This window comes from Petromyzon marinus, unplaced genomic scaffold (genome assembly GCF_048934315.1).
Source record: "Petromyzon marinus isolate PM22_M1 ecotype Great Lakes invasive population unplaced genomic scaffold, UKy_Petmar_22M1.pri1.0 PM_G_Scaffold_7, whole genome shotgun sequence".
Classification (NCBI taxonomy): Eukaryota; Metazoa; Chordata; class Hyperoartia; order Petromyzontiformes; family Petromyzontidae; genus Petromyzon; species Petromyzon marinus.
In genome coordinates, this window is record NW_027423024.1 from 3,185,785 (window position 1) to 3,203,706 (window position 17,922).

Consider the following 17,922-nt stretch of genomic DNA (forward strand, 5'->3'; position numbering starts at 1 on the left):
AGTTTAGCTTTTAACTTCAAGGTAGATGAAAATCAGACCTGGATTTAAGTGTATGAAGATATAGTTCATATGGATTAGTTGAATGTGTTTGTGTATTAATAATGCTTGTCTTTGTAAACATGGTTGTGTGACGTGAGTTACATGTTAACATTACCATAGCAAATATGAATTAGTGCAGTCACGAAAGCTTTAAATCAAGAGTCCATCTATGTTCTGAAAAGAGGAGGGGGGAGACGAAAAATTAATTTATGCTGTCTGAAAGCCACCGTAAGTGTGAACAATCAATTAAGACCTGAAATGGTGTATCAAATCCTTCCAATGATTGCTAAGCCAGAGTCCATCTTCTCGGTTGAAATTGTCTCTGTGTTTGTATATGTGGATAGCCTCATGAACAAATATCTCATGGTAGCCAGATGGATTGCAAAGAACCTCTGTCTTGGAGAAGTCAATGTCATGTGAGCCTACTGAATTATAACAGTGATCTGCCATGGCCGAGGTGTTGGTCCTACCGTGTTTAAGGTCTGCTTTGTGTTCACGAATGCGGTCCGAGACATGGCGTTTGGTTTCTCCAATGTAACTACTACCACAGAGGCAACTTAGTTTGTAGACACCAGGGTACTGTATGTCGTGATAGCGAACTAATGCGTATAACGCTCCCACGTTTATAATGAACTTAGGTGGGTGACCACTATTGATTCCCATGTCACAGGGCTATACCTAATACATGAAAACTTGAAATGAAACTTGAAATAACAGACTGTTGAGGCAATTGCTGTTGGCGAGTAGCAGCGTCTATGAAGGCTGGCACAGCACACGAGCAGTGGGTGGCCAACAGCAGGCTCGGCCACCAGAGACCCACAGAGACCCACAGGGACACACAGAGACCGACAGAGACACACAGAGACCCACAGAGACTCACAGAGACCGACAGAGACACACAGAGACCCACAGAGACACCCACAGAGACACACAGAGACATACAGAGACCAACAGACACACAGAGACTCACAGAGACCCACAGGGACACACAGAGACCCGTAGAGACCCGTAGAGACTCATAGAGACCCATATAGACCCAGAGTGACTGAGACTCGTAGACACCCATAGAGGCTCAGGGACTCACAGAGACCCATAGAGACACCATCACCACCACCATCATCACAACCATGATCATCACCACCATCACAACCACCACCACGATCACACTGCACCAGGTACTCATTTAAAGCCATGCCGACCCATGGAAAGCGGTTTAAATATTCGGCACCGTTATTGGTCGTGAGTGGGGAGGAATCGAACTTTGTTCACTGGGTTCGCAACACAGCGTTGCAAGCCACCACACTGCCGCTCCCCATTAGGACGACGCGCACGGCATTGACAACCTTGATGCTTCCGGTTGCTTGCGATGAAGTGACCGGTTGGCTCAGCCTGCCAAGAGCACCGAGCTGTACCGCTGAGACCATGGGTTTGAAATTCAGTCAACTTGCTTGTGATTTTAAACCAGGTTTCTCAAGCATATTGCATTTGGCTAAATTCCAGCTGAGAATGAAAATATCAGTTTCACTCTCGTACGTGAAACATTTTTCTCGGTGGCAGGGCGTGTGGGGAGGTGCTGCTCATGACTGTTTGGGGGGGGGGGGTGGTGGTGGCACGTGGCCCCCCAATGATCCGATCAAAATCCCTCATTTCGATCGGATCATTGGGGTTTACAGTGAGGGAAAAAAAGTATTTGATCCCCTGCTGATTTTGTACGTTTGCCCACTGACAAAGAAATATAATTTTAAGAAATATAATTTTAATGGTAGGTTTATTTGAACAGTGAGAGATAGAATAACAACAACAAAATCCAGAAAAATGCATGTCAAAAATGCTATAAATTGATTTGCATTTTAATGAGGGAAATAAGTATTTGACCCCCTCTCAATGAGAAAGATTTCTGGCTCCCAGGTGTCTTTTATACAGGTAACGAGCTGAGATTAGGAGCACACTCTTAGAGGGAGTGCTCCTAATCTCAGCTCGTTACCTGTATAAAAGACACTTGTCCACAGAAGCAATCAATCAATCAGATCCCAAACTCTCCACCAGTCAACGCCCTACATGGTTGATTGACGTTGAGAGACCACGCCCACACACGTGATCGTCTAACGTGGTCGATTCCCACGTCTACACAGTAGGAATCGATTAATGAAGGTTCATTTTAGACCACTGTTGATTCCCATGTTATCCCAATGCAAATCGATTTTATTAGCCTAAGCCACAAATAAATCGGTTCCCATGTTATCCCAATTGAAATCGACTCATACATCCGTAACTCTATTATAATCGATTCCTAATGTTATCCCATTAGGAATCGGCGCGAGTATAGGTAATCGAAATTTAAATCGATTTTCCCTGCAGGTGACTTGGCGCAGCAGCCACGGAAAGCCGAGCCGATCGATACATCATCGGGTGCCAGGTTGTGGTGGACGTGGGGAGCGGTGGTGCAGTGGTTAGCGCACTGTGTGTGTGTGGGGAGCGGTGGTGCAGTGGTTAGCGCACTGTGTGTGTGGGGAGCGGTGGTGCAGTGGTTAGCGCACTGTGTGTGTGTGGGGAGCGGTGGTGCAGTGGTTAGCACACTGTGTGTAGTGGGGAGCGGTGGTGCAGTGGTTAGCGCACTGTGTGAGTGTGTGTGCGTTGGGGTGGTAGCTGTGAACACAGTGGGTACTGTGGTTAGTAGTGACAAGTACATTATTATACAGCAGTGCCTTAAACTTGTTATTAGATTAAAGTATAACGTTGCAATGACTATTGTTTGCTAAACATAACTTAACATTTTTAATGACTGAGTTGAGTTTATGCTTGCGTTGGGGTGGTAGCTGTGAACACAGTGTGTACTCAGTAGTGAGTAGTACATTATTATACAGCAGTGCATCTCATGCACACACACACGCATCTCATACACACACACAAAGACAAAGATCCCCCATATAGCCTGTAACAGACTGTAGGGGCAAGTGCTGTTAGCGAGCACCTATGAAGGCCAGAACGGTACACGAGGGGGTGGGTGGCCAGCACCACGCCCGACCGCCTTTGTCTCCCTAGTGGCGATGTTTACACACCGCACCAGGTACTCATTTGAGGCTGAGTCGACCTAGGGGAGGCCCGGGACCGGTTCACATAATCGTCACTGGTGTTGGCCGTGAGCGGGAATCGAACCCGGGTCGCCAGGTTCATAGCGCAGCGCGCTAACCGCTACACTATCTCATACACACACACACACATCTCATACACACACACACATCTCATACACACACACACATCTCATACACACACACATCTCATACACACACACACATCTCATACACACACACACATCTCATACACACACACATCTCATACACACACACACATCTCATACACACACGCATCTCATACACACACACATCTCATACACACACACATCTCATACATGCACATCTCATACACACACATCTCATACACACACACATCTCATACACACACATCTCATACACACCCATCTCATACACACACACACACACACGCATCTCATACACACACACATCTCATACACACACACATCTCATACACACACACATCTCATACACACACACTCGCATGCATCTCATACACACACATCTCATACACACATGCATCTCATACACACACACATCTCATACACACACACATCTCATACACACACACACATCTCATACACACACACATCTCATACACACACACATCTCATACACACACACACATCTCATACACACACACATCTCATACACATACACACATCACATACACACATGCATCTCATACACACACACACTCGCATGCATCTCATACACACAAAGACAAAGACCCCCGTATAGCCTTAACAGACTCGGGGCAATCGCTGGGAGCCAACACCTATGAAGGCCGGCCCAGCACACGATGGGGTGGGTGGCCAAACACCACGCCCGGCCGCATTTGTCTCCCAAGTGGCGATGTTCACACCCTGCACCAAGTACTCATTTAAGGCTGAGTTGACTTCAAAGACGGAAACAGGAATACTTCTTCACAGTTATGGCAAATCGCCTGATGAAGCTGGTTGTAATAATCAGTGAAACGTCATTCTCTAATGGTAAATGTTCTGGGTTTACTATCCAATACACCAGTGTGCTGAAGCAGTAACTAATTGGCACGTTTTGTTTACGTGAAATATGCTCTGACTTTAACATAGCTATTTCTGTGACGAGTTACAAGCTAACCACTCAGCTATTTCAATGCTAAATTCTATGCTAATTCCTTTGTCAAGGGGTACCTCTGCGGATGTGTATACTTTAACTTAGCTATTTCAATGAGCCATTTCAATGCTAAATTCTATGCTAATTCCTTTGTCAAGGGGTGCCTCTGCGGATGTGTACACTTTAACTTAGCTATTTCAATGAGCCATTTCAATGCTAAATTCTATGCTAATTCCTTTGTCAAGGGGTACCTCTGCGGATGTGTATGCTTTAACTTAGCTATTTAAATGAGCCATTTCAATGCTAAATTATATGATAATTCCTTTGTCAAGGCGCTTTGTGTTTTTCTTCTCACACAGCTTAAAGGTCGTGATCTAAGCGTGGCTTCTCTCACTCCAGCGCTGTCCTCCAGACAGTCTCGTCCCTTCACCTGATGAAGGCCGCTTGTGTTGTGGCCGAAACGTCGTGATTTTTTGTTATTTTATTTTCACCTACGTGACTTTACCCAATAGAACCAAAGAGTATATTTTATACTTTTTGCATTGTTTACACTCTGGAAGCTACCCACATGGCAAATTTCAAGTTTGTTGCATGTCGGGAAGTATGCTAAACATTTCGAACAGACACACATATTCACAAATTTCCCTTTTATCTATACAGACGAAGGGGTGGGTGACAGCACCACGCCCGGCCGCCTTTGTGTCCCCAGTGGCGATGTTCACACCACACCAGTTACTCGTTTGAGGCTGAGTCGATCTAGGGGAGGCCCAGGAGCGGTTGAAATAATCGTCACCGGTGGTGGCCGTGAGCGGGAATTGAACTCGGGTTGCCGGGTTCGTAGCGCAGTGCGCTAACCACTACACTACAATGCGTTACGCTTCCACATGCGTGGGTCACGTGACAGATTTGACGTCACAGCTCACTTGCCGTGCAAAAAAATAATGCATTATTGAGCTCCTCCCCCCTCCTCCCCCCCGAAAAAACACAAAAGTGTATTTTAATAATTTTTGTGTGGTGTACAGTCTGGAAAGTACCCACATGGCAAATTTCAAGCTTGTTGCATGTCGGGAAGTACGCTAAACATTTTGAACAGACACACATAATCACAACTTTGCCTTTTACATATATATGGAGATAATTTCGGCCAGGGCTGCCCTGTGTCAGCGACTCTGAAAAATATGCTGACACCCGGCACACCACGTCCCGTGTGTACCTTTCGCTATCGCCGTGGCTACCGGGGCTGTGCTGCCCACTCCACTCCGCACCAGCGACCCGGAAAATATTCAGTGACAGATTAAGCCCTGATTATTATTCACACAATTACACATCCAGTGGAATTTGAACACGTGATTTCGTGCTTACGGGACAAGGTGTTTACTCGGTGGGCCATAGCTGCAGCTCCCCAATGCTGCATAAACCCACGGTTCTTGTTATAATTCCAGTTACAGTAATGCTACTTTATCAGGCACTGGCTGTATTTCCACTGAAATACACAAGGAGAATTCTCTGTTATTACGAATCTTATATCTGACATGTTTAAGTGGTGCTTTTCTGTTCGGTGAAATGTGTTGCTATTAAATGTGATGCGAGCAAAGAGACTTGTTTATTGATCGCTGATCGATCGATTGACTTCATGGCCGAGCGGTAGCGCGTTGCAGATGTTTGTGGTACGAGCCCCACGACCACCCCGGTTAATACTGTGGGTGTATGAACTGTAAATATTGCGCACTGTCTGCTTCACAGTCGGATGCTCAAGATCTCGGAGATGTAATTTAAATAAGTAGTATGCCACGTGTGTCTGCACAACTTTGTAAATGCGAAAACTACTGTGGGCTGTCCGTGAAGCGTAGCGCCTCCAGGGTGTAGCCTCGTGTGTATGCTGAGCTTGTTTCGCACCGTACGTAGCCAACCATGCTCATCGGAGGCGCCTCGCGCTGCACGAATGGAGCGGACGCCAACGTGCACTCGCAAAACCCCAAAAAGCTTTTTGATTGCCCTCGTTTTGTCCGTTGAAGACGATGCAAGCCGCGCCGCAGGACGATGGCCACGAGCACCAGAAGCCGTGCCTCAGCGAGTCCCGCGCGGCGGAGCTGGTGGAGCGCCTCTACGGGGTGAGCGTGGCGGGGGTGAGCCCGCTGGCGAGCTACGTCGACCAGAACTACCGCGTGCTGGCGCGCGCCGGTCGCCAGTTCGTGCTCAAGGTCACCAACACGCGGGACAGCCAGCGGCCGCAGATGCTCGAGGTGCAGATGGCCATGATGAGGTTCCTGCGGGAGAGGGGCTTCCCCATGCAGGAGGTGGTGGACAACGTCAGCGGGAAGATCATGTCGCTCGAGAGCATCGGTGAGCTGCGCCTGCGGGGGTCCCGGGAGCAGAGACATTGGAGAAGAGATGTACATAATACTAAATCTTGTTCTATTTGATGTGCTTCTCCATCTCTCTTTGTCTCCCCCTACATGCTAAGGCCTCGGCACAGAGACCCTATCTCTCTGTGCTCCGTACGTTGTGTCTCTCTTTGTGTCTGTGTGTGAACTCCCTCCACTTAGGTGTCTGTATATATCTCTGCGGTTCTGTGTTTCCTCTCTCTCTCTTAAATTTAGCTCTTCTATGCCTGATGATGATTGCTTGCGTTGCAATCGAAACGTCGTATGCTATTATGTAATTTTATTTTTTCTTATTTCTACGTGACTTTACCGAAAAAACCAAAGAGTAATTCCTGCAGTCACGAAAGCGACAAATCAAGTTTAATAGATGTACAGTGCAGTACAATTGATTTTGCTCCAACTGAACTCTGGCCCCCACAACATAGCACCACGCAGCAGCCTGTGATGCCTGTTTAATGCACGATTGTCACCCATAGAAGCCCTAATCCAGGCTCAACCTGCTTAGCTTTCAGATCTTACGATAGGGCACATTCCAGGTGATTTAGTCATAGGCTGATAGTAATCATACGAATACAGCATTGGTTTATACTTGCAAAGACAACGATCAATATCCGAGCATGAGGCGGTGGTACGATACTGGGTCGCACTCCACTGACGATAAGTGATGTAAAAGGATCATACTTTTTAGTTTTTGTGAGGTTGGTGGATGTAACGCACTGCTTGTTGGTACTGGCCCAAGGTCCACATTGTGATATTTTGTAAATTCTTCATATATATAAAAAAACAATGTTTGGTGTGTGGGATGAAACTGGAATGACTGCTCACAGCAAAGCCACACGGACGAGACGATAACATCTGTGGTGAGAGATCAGAAGCACACTTGCTGTTTTCTCATCTACTGACCTGCAGGTTGGTAGATATAATGTTTTTACAGTTCACCGACGCCGCCATTCGCCAACTGCACAGTGTGTTCCACCTCCCCACACCTCCGATGAGCACGGTTGGCTACGTACGTATGGTGCGAAAGAATTTCAACATACTTACAAAACCTAAATCGTAATTTTTGTTTCTGCTTATCTTCCCACGAGACCCTGAGACGTTTTAATGGCACAGAGAAGCAAACGTCAAACTCTTTGCATCGAGTTCCGGATTGGCTGACAAGGGGAACACGTCAAACCAAAACCATGTATTACATGAACAAGCATAGACGGGAGAGAGATGTCACAAGCGATATATTGTAGAGATATGAGAGAGATTTATTCATGATAAAGGTTTTTTGGGTGAGATCGCGTTATTTATAAATGTGTCATAACCCTCCACCACCCGACACAGCCAAACAGTAAAAAATGAGTCACGTTGACAACAGACAAAATAGTTCACTACTTTAGCCCACCGGTGTGATGAAGAGTGAATCCACAACATTTACAATATTTGAGTACGATGTTTCGCTGGTAATTACATCCAGCATCATCGGGCAATTCACCAGAATGGTGAAGCCCTCACTTGCTCCTGGTCTTAAATAGAGCAGCAGGGTGATGTCATCATTTAACTCATTCATAGAGAGAGATTTAATCAGAAATATGATATTTATATGGAAGAGATAGGAGAAAGATCTATCCGCAAGAGGAGAGATTTAGAGAAATGCAAACATGTCGATACAGAGCTTATCTCTCCCCCACTCCGACCTCCTGCATCGCATCACTTCTATTAATATTATTATTATTGTAATCATCATCGTTACACTTGTTTTCACAGCAGAGCCTCACTGAGTATCGGGAGGGTCTTGTCAAACTTTTCAGTTGGGGGGCGGGCGTGGGAGCGACGGTTGTCGTGTGTAATTTCAAGTGAGTATTGCTGACTGAGACATGTACTTAATTAGTTCTTGTAAGGCGTGGCGGGATAGTTGTCCTGTAGACCAGAATGAATTAATTTTGGTGGTTCGGGCTTGGCCCACGGGCTGTAGTTGGGACAACCCTGGGCTGCTAAACATTTGTAAAGCAAAGTGCTTCATAGCTCATCGGATTCCTCCAGTAAAAGTACATATTCTGATTATAATGCCTGGGCTAGCAGCGCTCCTTTAAACCCAGGCTCGGGGTTCATCGCGTGAGCTGACATCACCGCCCAACGCCGTGTTTGGAATGCGAAGATCACGGAAAGCCGCTGACCCTTATATTTACGTGATGGAACGAGCGATAAAAGTCGCCTCCTGATGCAGATGGGCCCCCATTCACCCTGCTCCTAAGTAATTTGCTCAAGCTGAACCCAGGGAATTCAGCTAGACTCGTGTGCTGACGTATCCATTCTGGCCCGAATCTGGGTGAATTGCCCCCGGTTCCGGTCAGCGTGCGCTAAGGCACGAGGGTTGCGTGCCACGTTGCAACTTTGGCGGATGCCTTACGCATGGGTGTGGCGAGGTATTATTCCTCTCAAATGCTTTATTTAGCTATAGCGGTTTAGACAACAAGGCCATATAGGAATGCGAATTTCGGAATGCGTTCGTGTTATTAATTTCTGCGTTAATAGTACCGTGAAAGAAAGTCATGATGAAAAAATCACTCCAATTTACTATTTTGGGGGGGGGGGGGAACAGAAATACTCGATTCAAGTTGCTTGAGAGATTGGCGTTTTAAAGACTACACGAATTTTACGTGCGTTATATATCGGACTTGGCACGTTCATTATTGTTATTAACCATTTAATGCTGAGCAGCAAATTGTCACTTAATTTCCTAAAAAAAGAATAGTAGCCTTGGCTATCAGTTGAGCAATTCATAAGAGACCCTGTGTAGTATAGCACGTGGGTAATGAACACAGGGCGCAAAGTGGTGAGTTGACACTTTGGCCAGACCTTGGAGGTTCCGATATCAGCTTCCGAACAGCTTTTTATGTTCCAGCAAAAGGAAGCGACGGTGAGATTTCACTAACCGTGGTGACCTCTTGACCTCGGTGGCGACTCCTGCTGTGAATTCTCAGACTGCGGCGAAGGAGAGAAGGAGTTCAACGTGCGGCTGCTCACGTACCTGCCCGGCGTGCCGCTGTCCAGGGTGCTGGCGGATGGCAGCCTGTACTACCAGGTGGGCAAGCTGGCAGCAAGCATCCACCAAGCCCTGCAGCAGGTACGAGAGCACGAGCGCCTCTTGACAGGTGACGTGAGACTGCAGGGATTCATATTCTTGTTGCTTTCGGTAAAGTCACCACGTAGAGGGGGAAACAATAAAATAATAAAAAATATAAAACAATAAAATTCTCACAACGTTTTGACTGCAACACAAGCAATCGTCATCAGGTGTGAAAACCACAACAAGGAAATTTGAAAAAAAAAATATTGCTGTGGTTTTCACACCTGATGATGATTGCTTGTGTTGCAGTCGAAACGTCGTGAAAATTCTATTGTTTTATATTTTTATTATTTTATTGTTTTCCTTCTACATGACTTTACCGAAAGAAACAAGAATATGAGAATATTCGCCAAAGTAAAAAGCCAAAAAATAAATAACTCGCAAATTACTTCATTGGGAAATGCGGAGCGATAGTTTCCCCAACCCCTTACTGCGACAATCTTAAAAAAAAAACTCTTGAGTCTCGGCGAGCCTTTTCTCTCGGTAAGCAAGTGTAATGTGACGTAACGAGCCCACTCGCTCGGAACGTACGCAGCTGTTCATAATTAGCAACGTGAGAGTCCTTCCAAGTGATCGAATGGCTGGTTTTCAAGCAGCGTATTTTTGGTTTAACATGTAGGCTTTCGCGACCAATATTATTCATAATAAAGGTTTTTGGGTTAGATCGCGTTTATTTATAAATGTGTCGTAACCCTCCACCACCCGACACGGCCAATCAGCAAAAAAAGTGTCACGTTGACAAAAAGACAAATAATTCACTACTTTAGCCCACCGGTGTGTTGAAGAGTGAATCCACATTTACAGTTTGAGTACGACGTTTCACTGGTAATTACATCCAGCATCATCGGGCAATTCGCCAGAATGGTAAAGCCCTCGCTTGCTCCCGGTTTTATATAGAGCAGCAGGGTGACGTCATCACTTAACTCATATCAGGTTCAGTGATTAGAGGCGGAGGGGGGGTATTGTAATTATATAATCGATTAGTAATCAGTCATTGTTTATGATTATTAATGAGTTGTAGATTAGTAATTCTTTAAATCAAAATGTAATGTGTATTATTTAATAATATGCTTCCAGGCCTCACTAAGCCTGTAGCTGTCAGAGCGATTAAAGTTATTCTTGTTCCTCTCAATTTCAATGGATTCTCTAATTAGTCTTTGCCAGTAATAATTAGTTTTACACACCACTGCAACATTGTCAAAATCAATTGAGTGTCCTTGTTGACAAGCATGTTCTGCCACTGCCGACAGTTGTGTTTGAGATAATTTAATATTTCTCTGATGTTCTTTTAGTCTTACGCTGATGTTACGTCCCGTCTGTCCAATGTAGCAGCTGCCACATAAACAATTAATCCAATATACACCTTCTGTTGATAATTTAGGTAATGCGTCTTTAGTCCCAGACACTAGTTTTTTTAATTTTGTGTACTGTACCAAATCTTACTGTAATGTTTTGCTTTTGCAAAACACGGGCTAATTTGTCAGTTACTCCCGAAATATATGGAATTTTTATTGTTTTAACAATCTGGTCGCTTTCAGCAGTATTGCTTTGCAATCGTGATTTGGCATTCAGTGCTCTGTTAATTTGAGCATAAATTGTAGCCATTCTGTCGTAGTGCGTCTTTAACGTGTTTGATCTCTCTCACTAGACTTTCACCATCTGACACTGTTTTAGCCCGATGTATGAGCGTCTTGATAAGAGAGGATTTCTGAGCTGGATGATGATGTGATTCTGCATTCAGATAGGTATCAGTGTGCGTTTGCTTTCTGTAAACGCTGTGTGTTATTTTACCGTTTAGGCCATGTCCAAGCAAAATATCTAGGAATGGGAGTGTGTTATTCACCTCCATTTCCATGGTGAACTGGATGGCCGGGTTTTGTGCATTGAGATGATTTAGAAAATCATTCAGTGTATCTTTACCATGTGGCCAGACAACCAAAGTGTCATCCACATATCTAAACCAAAAGGATGGTTTTAATGTGCTCGAGGCAAGTGCTCTTATTTCAAAGTTTTCCACGTACAAATTTGCTGTAGCAGGGGATAAAGAAGAACCCATTGCTGTTCATTCCTTTTGTTTAAAGAAATCCCCTCTCCATAAGAAGTAAGTGTTATTTAAACAATGGCCAGCAAGTTTCGGAATATATTTTGGTAAACCGGTATTCTTTACTAGTGTATCAAGTAATTTAAGCGATTCGTCCACTGGAACCTTAGTGAATAGAGAAATCACATCAAAACTTACCAGAATATCATCAGGAGTAAGTTTAATATCTTTAAGCACATTCACAAGATGTTCTGAATTTTTTTTTTATGAATGAAGATGTCCTACCGATGTAGGGCTGTATTTGTTGGGTTATATATTTTGCTAATTGATATGTGGCAGAGCCAATTGTACTGACTATGGGTCGTAATGGGATGCCGATTTTATGAATCTTTGGTAGCCCATAGAGTCTAGGTGGTTTTGAGGCCCTTGGCTTAATTTGGTATTGCTCATTTTTAGGGATTAATGAATTTGCAATTATTGCAGTGGTCTTACGTTCTAAAGTATTAGTTGGATCTCGTTTAATTTTAATGTAGGTGCTTTCCTCTAGTAAATTTCTAATTTTATTATCATAATCGGCTCGTGACATCACTACAGTAGTGTGGCCTTTATCAGCTGCTAGGATTTGGATATCCTTGTTTACACGCAGCTCTCTTAAGGCTTTTGCCTCGTTAGAGCTAATATTTACTTTTGGAATTTTGCTATTCTCAATTATTTTAGCAACCTCATGTCTAGTCATCTCTGCCTCATTATGTGGAAGGAGTCTAACTGCTGATTCTACCTCAGCAATGATCTCATCCACTGGAATTGTGCGTGGGGTAACGGCAAAGTTAAGGCCTTTAGAAAGGATAGAGACCATGTCACCGGTTAATACAGTGTTAGTCAAGTTCAGTACGGTTTTGTTTTTAAATTTTTGGTTTTCAGTAGGGATTTGTTTATTATGTAGTCTAGAAAATGTATTAATTTGGTTAGTTTTTGTTAGTTTAAACACATTATGAGCCGATTGTTGTGTTATGTTATCGATTATATTCCAATAATGCATAGATACACTATTGCTTATATCTAAGTGTAACTGCTTTAGCGATTCCGAAATGTAAGATAGTTCACTCCTATTGTGCTGTATTCTCTCTATTAATAATAATTCGCTAGCTCTGTGTAGTATTTGGTTAGCTTTAGAAGACTTTATGTGATGTGTTATTTTAACTGCGTTTGGTATTACCTTTGAATCTCTGCACCTTTTGAGGAACGCCAGTGAAGATATCAATTTCATCCGCTTAATGCGGAGCTTCTCCAATTTTCTGGTTTTAAGAAAAGTATCCTCCCCATAGAAGTTAGGCAGTTTAACATGTAGGCTTTCGCGACCAATATTATTCATAATAAAGGTTTTTGGGTTAGATCGCGTTTATTTATAAATGTGTCGTAACCCTCCACCACCCGACACGGCCAATCAGCAAAAAAAAGTGTCACGTTGACAAAAAGACAAATAATTCACTACTTTAGCCCACCGGTGTGTTGAAGAGTGAATCCACATTTACAGTTTGAGTACGACGTTTCACTGGTAAATACATCCAGCATCATCGGGCAATTCGCCAGAATGGTAAAGCCCTCGCTTGCTCCCGGTTTTATATAGAGCAGCAGGGTGACGTCATCACTTAACTCATATCAGGTTCAGTGATTAGAGGCGGAGGGGGGGTATTGTAATTATATAATCGATTAGTAATCAGTCATTGGTTATGATTAGTAATGAGTTGTAGATTAGTAATTCTTTAAATCAAAATGTAATGTGTATTATTTAATAATACGCTTCCAGGCCGCACTAAGCCTGTAGCTGTCAGAGCGATTAAAGTTATTCTTGTTCCTCTCAATTTCAATGGATTCTCTAATTAGTCTTTGCCAGTAATAATTAGTTTTACACACCACTGCAACATTGTCAAAATCAATTGAGTGTCCTTGTTGACAAGCATGTTCTGCCACTGCCGACAGTTGTGTTTGAGATAATTTAATATTTCTCTGATGTTCTTTTAGTCTTACGCTGATGTTACGTCCCATCTGTCCAATGTAGCAGCTGCCACATAAACAATTAATCCGATATACACCTTCAGTTGATAATTTAGGTAATGCATCTTTAGTGCAAGATACTAGTTTTGGAATTTTGTGTACTGTACCAAATCTTACTGTAATGTTGTGCTTTTGCAAAACACGGGCTAATTTGTCAGTTACTCCTGAGATATATGGAATTTTTATTGTTTTAACAATCTGGTCGCTTTCAGCAGTATTGCTTTGCGATCGTGATTTGGCATTCAGTGCTCTGTTAATTTGAGCATTATTGTAGCCATTCTGTCGTAGTGCGTCTTTAACGTGTTTAATCTCTCTCACTAGACTCTCACCATCTGACACTGTTTTAGCCCGATGTATAAAATAACACAGCGTTTACAGAAATCAAATGCACACTGATGCCTATCTGAATGCAGAATCACATCATCATCCAGCTCAGAAATCCTCTCTTATCAAGATGCTCATACATAATCCATTGAAATTGAGAGGAACAAGAATAACTTTAATCGCTCTGACAGCTACAGGCTTAGTGCGGCCTGGAAGCGTATTATTAAATAATACACGTTACATTTTGATTTAAAGAATTACTAATCTACAACTCATTACTAATCATAACCAATGACTGATTACAAATTTTATTCCAAGCGTCGGGGTGGAGCGGTGGCGCAGTTGTGCGCACACTGCGCTACGAACCCGGCCACCTGAGTTTTATTTCCGGCCACGGCTAACATTCGTGGCAAGTGATATCTGAACCAGTCCTGCCCCCCCCACCCCCCCCCCTTGTCCTCTATCCTTCACCAACCTACACTGACCAGTTTGGCGAAGTATGGTCAAACACCCTACATGACCAACACTGAATACGGCAGTGCCTTGATAAGGGCTGTATGAGTTGTGCTAATTGGTGCCATGTCATGAGATGGAAAAAAACATCTCATTCTGTGCATCACCTCTGGTTAGAGAATGGCCCACAGAAGGTGATCTCACAAAACTACTTCTCAGATCCATTCAAGTGTCCTGTTATTCACAAATACCAATCAAACATTTGCCAGCCGCACGCAGGACTTGGGCAGCCCCACCCTCAGCTGCATAATAAGTCTAGATTTTTAGCTTTCGTGACTGCAAGGATTCATACTCTTTGGCTTTTTCGGTAAAGTCACGTAGGTAAAACTATAAAATGATAGAATGAAAAAAATGTAGTTGTTTTTTCATTTATTCTTTTATTTTATAGTTTTACCTACGTGACTTTACCGAAAAAAACCAAAGAGAAAATAATAAGTCAAGGAGAACATCTTTTCTGAAACGAAGACTATCCTTTGCTAAGCTTGACGTTTTGCTGCCTTTAACTTACATGTGTACTCAACTGGCCAATGCGATGTTAATCTCGTATTGCATTTTTTGTCATCTTACCACCTTCGTTTTTAAACATCTGCATAGTTTGAGCACCCGTTCCTGCACTCCCTGCAACGAGACGATTTCATCTGGAACCTGTCAAACACCCACCTGCTCGAGTCCTACCTCTTCACTCTGGACGGTGACCCCAACCAGGGTCTGGTCAGGGAGGTCATCGCCAAGTTCCGCGAGGAGATCCAACCCAACCTGCACAAGTTTACCAGATGTACGCTCGCCTCGCAGCTTCACCCGGGACGTAGCTCCATGCCTCAGGGGGCGAGGGGCGCTTCAGGCCACCGACGAGGCCTTGAAGCCACGACGGGTGCCACGTACGTGTGTACGTTGAACTTCTTTCGCACCGTACGTAGCCAACCGTGCTAATCGGAGGTGCTTTTCAGACGGCCGCAGAAGTGCATCTGAAAGCGCGCGATGCGGTGACCGTCTTTCTTTGTTCGATGGTTAGCCAAAAGCCGCTGCGAGGATCACCCGAATTCGCGTGATGGTTTATGCTGCTTGACGAGATCAGCAAGGTATTGTGATTCATTTGTGGCAAGCATTTTCTTTGCAATGTGCTTCACGTGATTACTTTTACCCAGCATACACAGATGCATTACAAGGCATGCATGTAATGGGGGACACTCGCACAGACACTGATCACAGGTGAAATCAAATGACAGGGTTATTACATTCAGACGCTACTGTATATAAATCATAATTGTAATTTCTACCAAATCATTTTTCAATGGATGCTAAATTGTGTTCAACAGTTTTTGTTACACATATACTCATAATAATAATAATGTACAGCCCTTTGTCAATGCACTATCTGGACGAAGGCATTCCCAGGCTGTGTAGGGTCATGGGGGTTGTTTTGCCTCCTTCACCATGCTGGTCGGTGAGGAGGTAGGTAGGATCCCAGGACTGGTTCAGATATCAGTGATGTTCTCCATGGCCGGGAATCAAGGGCTCGTGATGCGGTGTGCATACCACTACACACCGCTCCATATCTCGCCCCTGTACAGGGTTGTACGACGCTGGTGGGTTATTGTAATTCTGTGCCTTTGAAGGCAGGAGAAGTCGGTGATTCACTGAGACTCTGCGGGGGCCGTTCTTAGACTCGCACACGCGGCTTCCGCAACACCAATCGTGCGGCCGGAATAAAAACGGCACGGGCACGAACGATGACGACGGCGACGAGGGGAGGACGGTCAACAATAAAAGACAACGGACGAAATCAAATTCGACGTTTCCCCCTCGCCGCAGGCATAATCCACGGTGACTTCAATGACGACAACATCCTGGTGCAGGAGGTGGCCGCGGGAAGCGAGCAGCAGCAGCAGCAGCAGCAGGGGCCCAAGTCGGCGGAGGGAGCGCCGCGGCACCGCGTCTCCGGCATTGTGGACCTCAACTCGATGATGTTCGGCTACCACGTGTACGACCTGGCCATGGCCATCATGTACATGATGGTGGAGAGCGGAGAGGCGATGGAGGCCGGGGGTCACGTCCTGGCCGGCTACGAGAGCGTGCAGGCCCTCACCGAGGACGAGAGGAGGGCCGTTTACTTCCTGGTGGCGTGCAGGTGAGAGCGGAGGTGGGGACGGGGGCCGGGGCAGGTCGGGTCGGGTCTGCCCGGATCGCCGTTGGCCGCATCGGGAAACGTTGGCTTCAAAAACCTGTGGCGGTTACGTAACGAGAATTAATCCAGGTCTGGCGAGAATCCGATAAACTCGATGATTGTGCGGCAAAAAAAGTGCTTTATTATTTATTTAAAGCTCTTCATCAGACCAATGATGAAGGTCTTGCCAATGCCATGTCGATCGTCGCGGTGGTTGACCATACTTCACCATGCTGGTTAATGTGTATTGGTGAACGGGGGGGATCAGTAACAGTTAAGACATAATAATGCTGATTACCATGATGTTGCTAACAGCACTTCTACGGATGCTGCTGATGACGGTGATGATGATTATAGAAAAGACACTCATAGCGATGTTGTTTACGATCATGTTGCTGATCACGCTGCTGCTGCTGCTGCTGCTGGAGACGAGGAAGATGAAGACGGCGACTTTCCTTCTGCTGGCACTTCTGCTGCTGACCACGAGACTTGATCCAACTATGGCTGCGATTCCTGGACGCTAAAATCCCAGCCGATCAACAAGTCGGCAGCAAAAACCCTCTTGAATAACAAACGATATTAACCGTCATGACAGCAACAGCGACAACAACAACATGGTCTACTTTTCCCCGCAGGTTCTGCCAGTCGCTGGTCATGGCCCGCTACACGATCCTGCGATACCCGCAGAACGCCGACTACCTGCTGATAACGGCGCGCACCGGCTGGGTGAAGCTACGCGAGCTCTGGACCAGGGGCCTGGAGGACATGCAGAGGCTGTGGTCCGATGTTGCGGCACGGTACAGAAACTAGAACCGCGGTGGAGATCGAGCGGACGGCGAGGAGAGAGAAGGGGGAGTTTGGGGTGGGAGGGGGCCCACCGTGAGACACGTCCTCCCACTCGCCCCACCGGTACCTCCCGAGGCTTCGCAAGGAACCGGTTTCAACTTGAACGTGGCGCCGTTGGTTTTGGACACGTGCGATCTTTGAATACGGAATCTGAAAAATGTGAATTGCTCATGCCAGGCACTTAATGCATAGGGGAGGTTTTTCGTGGCTTCAGGTTAGGAACGTATTGTTGCTGCATCCAGCGCTGTTGA

At 45.1% G+C, this 17,922-nt stretch overlaps 1 protein-coding gene across 1 annotated transcript; it reads left to right on the top strand.

Moving 5' to 3' along the window:
* The first annotated feature begins 2,381 nt into the window (after positions 1 to 2,381).
* On the top strand, positions 2,382 to 16,793 carry LOC142920171 (hydroxylysine kinase-like). Its single transcript, XM_076062640.1, has 5 exons — positions 2,382 to 2,455; positions 6,242 to 6,569; positions 9,583 to 9,725; positions 15,256 to 15,436; positions 16,474 to 16,793. The coding sequence occupies exons 2-5, from the start codon at positions 6,245 to 6,247 to the stop codon at positions 16,791 to 16,793; spliced, it is 969 nt and encodes a 322-aa protein (XP_075918755.1). The 5' UTR covers positions 2,382 to 2,455; positions 6,242 to 6,244.
* The last annotated feature ends 1,129 nt before the right edge of the window (positions 16,794 to 17,922 follow it).